We start from the raw sequence: 14,094 nt of genomic DNA, 5'->3' as shown, positions 1-14,094 counted from the left end.
GTAGTACAAATAGGTTCTGTACTCATAAAACAAGGCATTGGAAAGTTCTTAAGTACATCAGGAGTTTATTTAAATAACACTTGCCTGATGGCTTATGCTACCGCTAACCCGGACATCGAGGTCACTTCCATGACTTGGGAAAAACCCGTAAAAGTCCTGGCAGAAAGCGATGTATAAGGATGTCGTGTAACGACGCCCAGTTCCAGGAATGCACTATTATATTGTTGGTAGTACCAGTTTGCAACAATTATTAGTTAACATTAAGTTGTCAACACTTCAAAAAAAAAAAAAAAAAAAAACATTGGATATACCAAAAAAAAAAAAAAAAAATCAGCAACAACGGGTGATCACACAATGATTTTTACGGGCTTTTCCCAAATCACGGAGGAGACCTCTACGTCCGGGTTAGTGATAGCATAATGTTCGGCTCGAAGTCATGGTGCAAAGGACCCTACTGTAGGTTGAAATTGTTTCGAACCATCCCTTTAAGCAGCGAGTTACGTCGTTGTATGGGAAACGCACCCCTGAGAAGTTGTGTATCGCCTGAAATGAGTTGCCTGCAATATTTCGGTCCTTAGATATGGCATTATTCAACATGCGTCTGTGGGATTTTCATCTGTTTTATCATCAAGCAGGTGTAAATAGTAACAGCACACCTTGATTCCCAAATCTCACAACCAATATTTGCTGTCATAGGTATATAGTCAAAATAAACCAGACCAGTGATTTTCATTACGAATGCACATTGTATTTTGCATATGTGTAATTGCTTTAATTAATGATGAAACACGATCATTAATTAAAACGATAACAGCTTTTGTTTTGTACATAACATTTCTTTAACATACTATACATTTTGTCTAGAAACAGTTTGACATGTAAAGTTCCTAAAATAAACTTTTGTTACTTTCGTGTACAGAGAATCGTCCTCCCTGTCGGACGGCGTTTCACCGCTTGGTGGTTTGGCAATGCAGAGGAAAGGCAAACACTTGCTGTTCACTCTCTGAGTCTCACATGTTTTGTGCTTTGGCTGTGTGCAAGAAAAGAGTGAAACGTTCCAAAGAAAATAAAATAAATCCAAGCTACAAATGTCATATCAGTCCAGTTCAAGGCGATCAAGCCCACCTTCACCTTCTGGTCCAAGATTCCCCCAATTAAATGTCTTATGGTGGATAGTGTCAGAAAGAGCAGACACTCAAAAGCCATCTTCTCGTGTTAAGGGAAGGTCTTTACATCTCTTTATATCTCATATAAATATACTCTTCTGTGTTTGAATCGTATCTTATTATAAAACTAACATCAAGATAAACGTGTGCACATGTGAGTTATAATCAGGCTCAGACAGAATCTGCAGGCTCATTGGAAAAAAGTACCTGTGGCAACATTTCTGCAAAATGCAAAATATGTACCAATACATACATATCGCTGCAGAACAGAAATTAAAATTAGAGGCAGTAAAACAGCAAGCACTTGAAATCATTTTCATACAAACTTTTATGGATTAATAAAGACTTTTCACTTGGTTTCTTGCAAAATATTATAACCTATGTGGGCAAGCAGGGCGGGGACAAGAGCCGTGGGAATGGAGCGAGGCCGGTGGTGCAAAAAGCGGAGGCGTGATCCGGCGCAAACGTTCCCTGGTGCTATTTTGCAGTTTCAGTTTCCTGGCCAGTGACCAGGAAAAACCTAGTCTAAAGACTGTGGCGCGTTGCGCGTTAGTCATATGCTATTTTAAGGGTGCGTGCTTGGCCATTATGTAGCGTCTGAACAATGCTTTGATTCTCTAATCTAAACAGACGGAGCAGTTTTCATTTTTGCAAATCATACATTATTACAAGGAAAAATATTAACACACAAGGGAAATCATTGTTGTGTCCTTATACTGTTCACTGTTGTGTCCTTATACGCCTGTTTAACCGAAGCTAATTTGGGTGGGTTTCTCCCATCCCCATACAATGTCATTTGTCTCTTTTACGGCCCTGGCGAGAACGTCGGTCTCCTCGGCTGTGAATCGCTCCTGGCGTGCGCCTGGCAAATCTGGCATTATAATAGCAATCCGCCATGGAACAAGCGCGCCTGCTCTTAAAGGGAATGTGAGAAGACGCTCTGATTGGTTTATTTCACGTTACGCCCAAACCACACCTATGAATAATGAAGCTACTTCAGACCAACCCATTTTAGATTTGCGTGGGATCCGCCCACAAAGTTACTTACGTTTCGCATTTGATACTTGCATTTCAGATCATTAAAATAGGGCCCATGGTTGCTTCAGCAATTGCGTTTTATGTCATATTTGCTTTTGTTAACACTATCGAGTAAGTTTACGGTTTAGTCTAGGTGTACTTTATTTTAAAAAGCATTAACCTTTAAGTGCCACTTACTGGACAATTCAATTCAGAACCGCTGTGATACGTACAAAACCAACCTAATAAAACTTTGCCAGATTGACTTAGCCCCAAACATTTAGCCCCACATTTACTGGGGAGTTCACTTTACAACTGTTGCGAAACGTGCACAATGCAATGTATTAAAATTTTACCTAAATGTTGCCACAGATTTGTTTTTGGGCTGGGATGGAATCCCAGTTAAAGTCAACATCAAACACCATTGGCAACCCATTTTACCTCCATGATGTGACACTTTACATACTGAAACATAATGAGAAAAATATAGGACTTGATTTCATCTTCCAGGAACTGATGGGATGGTGAATAATTGAGCCAGGTGGTTGGAAGGGAGTTGCAGAGAATATATCTTGCATTATGTTTATTTATGGTTTACTTTCCCTGTTGCCATTTGTTTTTTCTTGTTTTAAGCATGAACCTTCAAGTTGGATTTTTTCTTAAAACAGGATAAAACAACTATCCTATGCTGGGGGAAGGAAAGTAAACCTAATTCAAGAAGATACAGTAAATTCTCTGAAAAAAAATATTTTTAAACTTATGACATTTTGCTTTTCAAGTCCCTTTAAGCTGCGTTCACACTACAAGCGACACGATACCATTCATTTCAATGGAGAGCGGGCGATTTCCGGCGACACGATCGACAGTGACCATTGGCGACTGGATGGGGCATGTCCAGCGACGCGACAAAGTTGAGATATGTTTAGATTTATGCAAATGAAGAGCGACTTTCGGGAGCGACAACCAGTCAGAAACTGTCCTATAATGTATGATATGTCTTCGTGTACATACAGTATGGTGGTTTTCGCTCTGCTGACTCCGAACCTGAATGGTTTCGTGAACTCAGATAGACCGGCATTTGCCCGTGCAAAGAGCACTCGAGTTTCTCGTTCATCTTTAATATTATGCATTTTATGTACTGATTCCATTTATATTTAGACTTTTTCTTCCAAAATGTTTGTTTGTAGCGGCAAGAAAACGGATTTGTTCAACAACATGGAGTAACATCCGTGAATGTCACTCACAAACATTACTAGGCATCCAGTAGTGGGAATGCCCACGAGCAACCTCTGACCTGCAGCGATACAAAAGTTGCTTGTAGTGTGAACGCAGCTTTAGATGTTAAATGTTTATATTGAAAAACAAGATAAAGTAGTGATTAAAAAAGGAATTATTGCAATATAATGACATCAGCCGAAAAGTAAAGTAGTGTCAGAGGTCGTTTCAAGTTATTCTCTTTTGATGAAAGATTACAAGACATTTCTCATTATAATAATGTGCCCAGGTGAATCATTCACTATAAAAATCAATCAATCTTGGTTTCAAATAGACTTCAAATCCATTCCACAGATTCCCCAACGTCCCCAAAAAAGAACAGATTCTCTCCAGGCCTGGTTATAGTTGACCCCTCGCTAGCCCTACCTTAAGCAACTGTTGCTGTGCACCATATAATCAGACAAGCTTTTGTTCCATTCTAATGCAAGTGATTGAATAGTTGTAAATTTATTTTCAAATCATTAAATAAACCTTGAGTTATAAATTAAACTCTCATTCCCAAATCAACAAGTAGGACGTCAGAAACTTGCCAAAAATAACCTTAAGTTTGAATTTAGAATTTTTGTAACTACATATCTAAAAAAAAATCTTAAAACAAGATAAATCTTCTTAAGAAGAATATACGTGTTCTGTCTTACTTCTTACTTTACTTCTGTTTGCAATGCACTGGCAGATTTAGCTTCTTTAGTAAATGTATCTGTAAATGTATCTGGTATCAACCATCCAGATTTTTTATTATTTTAACTGGAAAGCAAGTCAAAATACTAATCAAGAATCATGTTTTTTTAGAGTGTACTGTTGTTCCAATACAAATGCATGTTTCTTACTTAAATGTCATCTCATATATTGATTTAATAGCGGTTCTGTTCACTTATAATGTGATCAGCTGTAATTGCTTTTCTCTTTTCAGTGACTGTAAGAATAATTTGGCAGTCTCTGTTCACAGTCTCACAGTTTTTAATCACTTTACTGTGTAATTTATCAGTTTCGGATCAAAAACGGCAGATAAAAGATCCTCTGCAATGTCACGCTTCATTCCAGCCCACGTAAGAAAAATATCCAATCCATTTTTACCACTTCATGAGCTCCTTTTACTAACAATTGCACTATTCTTGTCAAATTTGTCTGAGTGAGCAACCGTAACAAAGGCAGGCGGAGCTTAGCAAAGGGTCAAATGAGGTTTTAGTGCACTTTTAGAGAAGCACTTTGTCCCTTTGCTCCCCTACGTAATTAAAAAGTGCTTGTGAATTGGATATGATGAAATAGTGATATGACTGAGTGAATCATTACACGGATTACTGAAACCAGACGGTGTCATTTTACAGTATTGCTGTAAGAAAAATGAAAAGAACATTATGCAAACATTAAAATGGTAGCAATGCAGAAAATGCTTTAGAAATCTGTAAACGGAGATAAAAAGGAATTATGTAGAAGGGAAAAAAGGTTCAATCCCAATGGCCACAGAGCATTAAGGCTACAGCCACGAAACACATCAACGACAGCTCTGTCAGGTGCGCTATATTACACGAAGGCATGTTTGCGCCCGGCAGAGAAGATTAGCTTCTACATTCCGAGTGGGTGTCAGAAAGTGAGCGAGGCTTCTGTATCAGCACATAATCCTGGGCGTGTGGAAAGTGGGTGTCCGGTGTGCTAGAGGCGGTGGAGTTGTGTTCGCCTGTGTCAGCGTCAACCGCTCTGAATGTACTTCTTAATAACCACGCAGCCGTGTCTAAAGAGTGGGCAAGGCAGGCTCTGCTGCAGAGTCCACACATTGGCACAGGGGTCAAAGGCCTCCATGGTTCCCAGAGCCGGGCCCTCGCTGCTCACAATGCCACCGGTCGCATAGATCTTCCCATCCAGGACCACCGCACTGGAAAAATAAGTTATTTGAGAACTGGTTCAGTTTCTCTCTTTCTTTCTTTGTAAAAATTGATTTTCACTTTGACAAACAAACAGAAATAAAATAACCACATATAACCTGACTAAAGGAAAAAACAATAATTAATTCATAATTTTATAATAATAACAAAAATAACAATAATACAAATCTTAAAAATTACAATAGGTTTTCAGTACTTCGCGCTTGAACCCCTAATAATATTTTTAAAACGGTATAATTAAACAAACGGTAAATTTAACAAAACAATTTTTCACTCAGATATTGCTCATAAATTACACAAGTAACACATTGGGTTAAATGAGTAATTTTCAAGTAGAAAGACTCAAATAGTATTTTCTTGGAAAACATACACCAATAATCTTTGTTTTATTTACAAATTGTAGTCTGTAAACCGATTACAAATTACATGAAAATGATTGTAGTTAGTAACATAATCTATCATATTACACATTTTAGGTCATGCATTCTGCCTATTTTTAATTACTTATCACATATATTGGAATAGGATTCTTTTGTACCACACTGATATAAAAATACAAAGAAAAGAAAAAGATAATCCATTATTTGTTATCAACAACATTAAGTGCATTAAACATAACATATTGTGTCCAAACCACACTGTAAAAAATGTTTTACCTCTCCAAGTCAAAATATTCTAGTGACTGGTTACATCTAAATTTTTTAATTGGCCAAAGTTTTATTTATTTTCTGTAAAATAAATGTAATTAATTGTTGCAATAGTCTGTAAACAACAGTCTGTTAACTGAGCCAATAGTCTGTTAACATTAGCTCAATGAGAAATAATATGTCAGACTAATTGGAAAATTTAGATGTTATCAGTCACTAGAAAATTTTGACTTGGGGGTGTAATTTTTTTTTTTACAGTGCATTAGGTTTGTGATGGAACTGCAGGTGGTTTATTAATGAACAGCTAATTAATTAATTACATAATAATGTAAAATGAAAGAAACAATAAATACTTTTAAATTAAAAACAGCAGCAACAACAACAAAAACTATTTAAATGTAATTTGTTTACCTGCATGTCATGTAACCAATAACAACTGTGAACATGTAAATGCGTTGATACATTAACTTACAATCTCAAGGGGATTTAAAAATATATATTTTAGGTTAAAGGGGTTCGTCTACCACAAAAACGCATTTGTGTAAACCTTGAAGCAGAGCACACAACCAATTGTCAAAACCAAGGGGGTTAAATCATGTTAAAAAAAATATTGTTTCTTTGTTCAGTTTTAGATGTGGACAGAAGAAAGTGCTAAAATACTCTGGCAGTGTTTGAGTTGTGAATTGGCACCAGAACCGTTTAATTCTCTCAGATTCTTGACCCTAGTTATTTGAGAAAAAAAATCTGGATTTCTTACCACATACATAAGCATAATGATAAAGATTATGTTCCCATTTGCCATCTTATATAAAGGCTTTGCATTGTCAAACTGTTGGATGAGACAAATCATCTACCTACTAATCTTCTCTTGGGCCGTATTCATTTCAAGCCCTTGACAGGTTTCAAAATGTTAATGCGGAAACGCATGCGAGTGTGACTGTAACTGACGTGTCGTTTCTGGAAAACATATTTGTAACGCAAATACACAGCAGAAGCATAAAAGGTGGCTGTGTGTGCTTTGGGGGGACGTGATGCACTAGCGATTGTTCTGAGGCTCGTTCGTGCTTTATCTGCTGCTGAGATAATTACTGCCTCTGCTGCGAATACCAATCAGCAGTGAAAGCAAATCGGGCCCAAAGCCCAACCCTGGGGGACACCGAATAAAGTCTTAGGAGCAAACAGGGCAGGCTTTTGTGTAAACTGGAACACATCACTTTAACAATGTGCTTTTCTCAGCTTGATCCATCTGCACTTACTTGATGATGGCTGTTAATGCTCATTTTCTTCATTAACATTAGTTGTTATGTGGCGAGAATAGCATTTTTTGGAATATTTGAAAGCAACTGTATCAATTACATGAATATGTTGCTAAATGAATAACGTCAAAAACCATAAAACTGTCAAAGCACTAAAACCTAAAGACAAATGCCTTTTAGACAGCTGGGGTAAGGTACTGTAAAAAAAGGATAATCCACGGCTAGCTAATGCATCAAATGATTTTAAGCATTTTAAATGCGTAGCGCATTAAAATAGTTAAATTCAGTAGCAAAGTTAATTTATTAATAAAAGTCACAGGGCAGTCTTGACAAGTTTTTGTGCTACTGTTTATTGTGCGCAGCGTGTGATAGCGAGTGACGTATGTGTGTGCGCACTTAAATTTCAGACTCATTTGTGGTTAACATGCTGGTTTTACCTGCAGAACTGCCTGGAGTGGTTCATGTTGGGTCCTGCTTTGATGTTCCCTTTCTCGGGGTCGTAGATGGTGGTGGCTCTGGCGTATGCTCCTCCCAGGATGAAGATATATCCATTCAGAGTCACAGCCGGGGCATATTTGTTATCTGAACAATGGCAAAATAAAACAGAAGTCACCACTAACCCATTTTAAGTCCATAAGGTCAGGAACATCCAGCATGCAAATACGCAAACGTGAATGAAAGATCATGACAATTTTTCCTCTGGAATAATGTGCACTGATGAATCATTCACAATAAGACTAGAAACACATATTAAAGTAAATAAGGTTAAATGATTGTATGTTGCTTCAGAATAATCTCTTGTAAATGCATCACACCTCAAATGATGCAACTTAAACAAGATTACAAAGCACATTTTAGAACAGAGACAAGCAATTTTTATGGTTGTATTACATTTCATTCATTGAGAAAGGCACCTGAATAGATTATTAATTTCAACAATATACAAGTATAAGAGTAACAGCTGGGGTCATTCTGTCAACTGTCCAATTGTAAATCAATAGCCCTTTTCAAGCACATTATGTTGGCATGAATGCGGTTAACTTCTTTGATTTAAGTAATCAAGCAGGAGAAAACACATAAATAATTGATGAGTGGCAAATAATTGAATTGAATTCACATTCAACCCAGCAGCTGTGACATCAACCTCAGCCGCTGAAGAGAGACGCGAGAACATTGAGCTAATTAAATCTTGAGCCTTTCAGATTTGGAGTGAGACCTCCCGGGAAGAACAGATATTGCGGATAATGTAAAAAAACAGAGAAAGGTGGAGAGAAGGTTAACAAATAATGGTCAGAAATAGAAGCGTGCATGCAGATCCATGTGCAATGAGCAATACTGAAAACTAAACAAGAGAAATATTTGATCTCACTTAATCTATCAAAGCTAAGCAGTGCCCTAAGTACAAGACAAATACGAGGAGATTACCACAGTCCAAGGGTAAATCTCACAAAAACCTGTTAAGAAGCCGGTCATGTTTTAGCCCACAATAAAAAATAAATCAATAAATAAATTGAAATTCTTTACATTTATATATATATATATATACACTTAGCGTAAAGGTTGAGAGATCAACCTTCAATGTGTTCGTGGAGTTAGTTTGTGGAGTAAATATATAGGCTATAATCAGCCAGTGGCACTGATCCTCAACAAACGTCTCCATACCGGTGAGATGACTCCGATCTTCAACCAGATGGAACTGGAAAAATGTTCTGAATGTTACGATCCAATCTGACTTCTGACCTATAATGCTGCTTGAATCATAATCATACACTGTTCGTTAGGCCAGAGGAGGACTGGTACCCCGACTGAGCCTGCATGGTTTCTCCCGAGGTTTTTTTCTCCATTCTGTTTTTTCACCGTCGGCTTTGGCTTTTGGCTTTCTAAGTTGGGGACATTTAATATTCAAAAATATTACTGATTTGCCTGCATTCACACCATTATATGATAACTGAACTGAGCTGTACGATGACATTACTGTTTTCTTTAGAACACCTATATATATAAATTAACTAAATTCATAACTTTTTTGCAACAAAAATGAACTATCACTGAACTTAAGCTGGACTTTGACGCTATTTTCTTCTAGATCTGCTGTACAGCAGAAACAAACTTTGTTGCATTATTTTTCTGTTATCACTGTAAAGCTGCTTTGAAACAATCTGTATTGTAAAAAGCGCTATATAAATAAAGGTGACTTGACAATAATCTGTGTGTACACAGCTTCTTCTTTTTTTTAAATGGCGGGTGGTGTTTCGTGTGCGTTCAGCCCATCAGCGCACACTAACGTCACTAGTAGTTCCTATTTTGCTGTGTTAGACCCTAATCTGAAGTAGGAGCTAATTTAGTTTCCCCAAAAGGAGTTCCTAGAACTAAAATTGCTCCTAGATCCTGTGGTACGAACACGCCAAAAACTGGGTAATTCTGCCAATAGTTCTAGGAACTATAAAAAAGGCTCCTCCAGTGTGAAAGCCCCAATATATATACACATACTTTTACCGGTCACTTTATTAGGTGTATTCAACTGCTCGGTAACGCAAATATTTAATCAGCCAATCACATGAATTTAGGTAATTAGACATGGTCAAAAGAGTCTGCTTAAGTTCTGAACTGAGCATCAGAATGGGGAAGAAAGGTGATTTAAGTGACTTCGAAGGTGGCATTGTTGTTGCTGGTGTCAGACGGGCTGCTGATCTACTTAATTTTTCAATCACAACTATTTCTAGGTTCTGCAGAGAATAGTCCAAAAAAGAGAAATTATAGAGAGACAGCTGTTCTGTGGTCGAAAATGCCTTGTCGGTGCCCGAGGCCAGAGAAGAATTGCCAGACTGGTTCAAGCAGATAGAAAGGCAACAGTAACTCAAATAATGGATTTGTTACACCGGGCAGAGCATCTCTGAACCTTGAAACAGATGGGCAACAGAAGCAGATCACACAGCTCATGTCATCTCAAACTGGTTTCTTGAACATGACAATGAGTTGACTATACTCAAATGACACAGTCACCAGATCTCAATCCAATAGAGCACCTTTTGGATGTGGTGGAATAGGAGATTTGCATGTGCAGCTGACAAATCTGCAGCAATTGATGCCATCAAGTCAAAATGGATCAAAATCTCTGAGAAATGTTTCTAGCACCTTGCTAAATCTATGCCACGAAGAATTAAGACAGTTCTGAAGGCAAAAGGGGATCCAACCCGGTATTAGCAAGGTGCACCGAATAAAGTGACTAGCAGTTAACTTTTAAACCGGATTAAATGTGACCAAGGAATGTTTTCATGAGATTCTTTTCAGTGTTTCTTTATTTAATCTCCTTTTGGCATCCAGCTCTCCGCCTGACCGCACATATTTGAGAATGGTTTTCAGCACCCCCCCCCCCCCCATCACAGTGTGTGCATGTGTGTTCAACTCTCGTCTGCTGTCTCCTGCTGGGCATTGAAGTGTCAATCTGCCATCCTCAGTGATGTGGCACAACTACTAAATGGGGCTCTTGAAAAGAATATCTCAAAACAAACAGCGGCAGTCCTTTTACAGTTAAACAAAGTTTCACACTTCCATAAATGTGGATAAAACACCAAAGATCTTCATCCTGATGCGTTTCATGACCACGGGCGGCTCTTCGCCATGGTTGGAATATTTACATGTTAAACACAATACACAATATAGTGCAGCGTGAGCGTGTCCCACTGCATTTTCTGGCCTGTCAAACACAATAAGCATGCCAGCGGGGGGAAGGTGTTGTCATTCACAGATGGTGTTGGTGACAATGCCGTTCCCTGCCGATAAGACGGAGAGATGAAAAACTGCAAATGGGAAGATTAGGCAGATCACTGACTGTCAACTGAGAGGCAATACTCTAACTGCCGACTGACCAAATCACTGATATGAAGCGTCTTCATGGCAGATCTTACTGTTTTTCAGTGTTCACTGAAACTGGACCACCCAAACATATTTCCAGTTGAAAGATCTAACAATAATATAACAATAATAACAAATTCAAAACAAGTGTTACAAATTTGCAAGTTACCAGGCACCGCCAGCATTTTTGATAATTTTTAAAAAAAATTTGCATGGCCCTCAAAATATTTTGTTGTATGTTTTTGTCAAAGACTACATCAAGATCGGATTCAGAATGATGATCAAAACCACCAAAAGTTTCACAGTCCTATAGCTCGTCCTAGGTCGACATTTCATTCGGTAACATTAGGCAGTTTTGATTTATATGCTGTTTAATGTTGATGATCACGTTATTTTACATATGCATCTTGCTAACATATAATGTTGCATGTTTCTGCTTCTTCTTCACATGTGTTTTTGATCAGGAGATACAGTACTCTTTCAGAAGATGTGTAATAGCACCCCCTACCGCACAACAGTGAAAGCTGCAGGATGCTATTTTCTTCTAAATCTGCTGTACAGCAGAAACAAACTTTGTTGCATTATTTTCCTGTTATCACTGTAAAGCTGCTGAAACAATGTATATTGTAAAAAGCGCTATATAAATAAAGGTGACTAGACTTGACAACAGTGAAAGCCAGAAATGTCCGTCAATGGCTGGGAAAGAGTTAATCTTTTCTTACAGTGAATGGTAATTTTATTAATCGTTGTGTATTTAATCTTAAGTTTTTAAGGCACAATTTTAATAAAAATGTCTATTTTTATAAATATCTATATACACGATGGGCCCTATTATCTTTAATGAGTAATGGTTGTGTTTTGGGATTTCCGTGCGTTAAACCAATTAGAGTCTCATCTCTCATTCGTTTTAAATGCCAGTTGCGCTCATACCATGGCATATTCAATATTTACATGACAGAATTTGATAGTGGAAAGACTGAACGCTTCTCCAGAATGCAAACGGATCTGCTCGTGCGCGAGGTAAAAGTGCGCAAGCAGACCATCTACGGGGACAAGCCGGATTCCACCATACCTTTATGTACACAATAATAATCTTTTACTTTGTAATCCTTTTATTTCATATATTTGGCATGTTTGTGTGCTGCTGTGCGTCCCTGTGTGTTTAATAAGCAGAGTGTACGCGCGTTGTGGACCCTCCTATAGGCGCACATTACTAACGCGCTCTTTAAATAACAAAAAAATATATTGCGCCATTGACTTTAGACCAGGTTTCAGTTGGTCAATGGCGCAGTTTATTTATGTTGCCTCAAAATAGCAACGCGCCAACAATGCGCCTGAACACACCTCATTCTCAGACTAGCAAACCCATGGGCAAACAAATGGGCGCAAATGCATTTGCTATTTAAACTACGTGGCGCAGGACATGAAAATGATAACTGCGTCGGACTGAAACTAGCAAAAAACACTTGCGTTGTAAGGGCGCTGCATTGCACCGGGTGTAAGATAGGGCACAACAACTTTATTCACACATACATATACACTACCATTCAATAAAATGCTATTTTTATTTTCTTGTTTTTATCAATGTTGAAAACCGTTGTGCTGCTTAATATTTTTGACAAAGGATTCTTTGATGAATAGAAAGTTCAAAAGAAAAGTATTTATTTGCAATAGAAATCTTTTGTAGCATTACAAAAGTCACTTTTAATAAATTAATTAAAGGGGTCATATTATGCTTTTTAATGTTTTCCCTTTCCTTTAGTGCGTAATGTATCTGTTTAAGCATGTATACGATCTGCAAAGTTACAAAGCTCAGTCTTCCACAAATAGATTTATTCTATCTAACAGAGAACACAGATCCAGTCCAGCCTAAAACACCTCGATCGAAGTCCAGATATTATTTCCTCAAACGCCTACATCACAATGTGAAATATTAGCAGCCGAAAGCATACGCAAAGAAAAAAGACGAGGCTTCTGTGAATTTGAGTTTTGTCGTCATGTCGCGGAGACATGGGTGTGGATGTGAAAGCAAAATCACTTTGTTTGGCCTTCCGAAAACAGATGAAATTAGGAATCAGAGGATATGATTTCTTTATAAAGCTGCTCTTGAGCAGTACAAACCAAAAGGTTGCTTGTGCACAGTGCATTTTACAGAGGACAGTTTCCTGAACCTGCGAGATTACAACGCCAGCTATACAAAGATTACTTACGCCGTTGCATTTCCTACAAACGCTTGACTTGCTTGGCCAATCACAATTCACTGTCTCTGCTGGCCAATCAGAACAGTTTTTTCGGAATGAGGGGCTTTGTAGAAATCAAAGCATTTCAGACAGTCTGGGAATGGAGGAGTTGGAAGAATGTACAGTATGCAAAAAAAAAAAAAGTAAAACATTAAACATTAAAGCATGTTAACCTCTACTATTAACCCCCCAACAATTAACTTAAAATAGCATTATATGGCCCCTTTAATGTTTTGCTTTAATGTAATGATCAAATGTAGCAGACACTTTATAATACCTACGGGGTTAAAAGTCTTGATCAAGGGTATGACTGCGATCGATCTTAATTGGGTTTGAACCAGCAAACTTTTTGCTACCTGCCCACATCTTCAACTCCAGGCTTTACTGTCCTACGCTGCAATTACTAGGTCATTATAATATGCTACATAATGGTTTTAGTTGCTTTATTATTGTTGACCGTTTCCATGGCTTTATCGATTGAGGAGGAAGCCAAATAACAAGACAATGAAGACTGAGGAGCTTTGTATTTGAGCCTTTGCTGGTTCTTACACAAACACGGCTGCAATAAACATATGATCCCTGGGCCACTATGTTCATAGTGATATAAAAATCAATAAGAGCCTCACAGTCCATGGCAACATCAAAATCAATAAGCGCCCAGGCTGAGATGACGTTACCGACCGAAACCCTCAACAGTTCATTATCCGCTGGCGCAAGAATACCTGCAACACTTGACATCTACACCGACCTTTCCAGAT

General features: G+C 38.0%; 1 protein-coding gene across 3 annotated transcripts in view; it reads right to left on the bottom strand.

Moving 5' to 3' along the window:
* Positions 1-736: 736 nt before the first annotated feature.
* The window catches only part of LOC307008764 (kelch-like protein 29), a 163,419-nt gene continuing 150,061 nt past the window's right edge, over positions 737-14,094 (bottom strand). For all 3 annotated transcript variants that reach the window (XM_079631895.1, XM_079631896.1, XM_079631897.1), the window contains 2 exons: positions 7,679-7,823; positions 737-5,328 (listed from right to left, as the gene is read on the bottom strand). In XM_079631895.1, coding sequence (XP_079488021.1) covers positions 5,145-5,328; positions 7,679-7,823 — 329 coding nt within the window. In that variant the 3' untranslated portion in view covers positions 737-5,144. The remainder of the gene's footprint in view (positions 5,329-7,678; positions 7,824-14,094) is intronic.

This window comes from Phoxinus phoxinus (assembly GCF_949152265.1).
Source record: "Phoxinus phoxinus genome assembly, chromosome: 13".
NCBI lineage: Eukaryota > Metazoa > Chordata > Actinopteri > Cypriniformes > Leuciscidae > Phoxinus > Phoxinus phoxinus.
The sequence above is the reverse complement of the archived record's forward strand: the minus strand, read 5'-3'. Positions and strand labels throughout refer to the sequence as shown.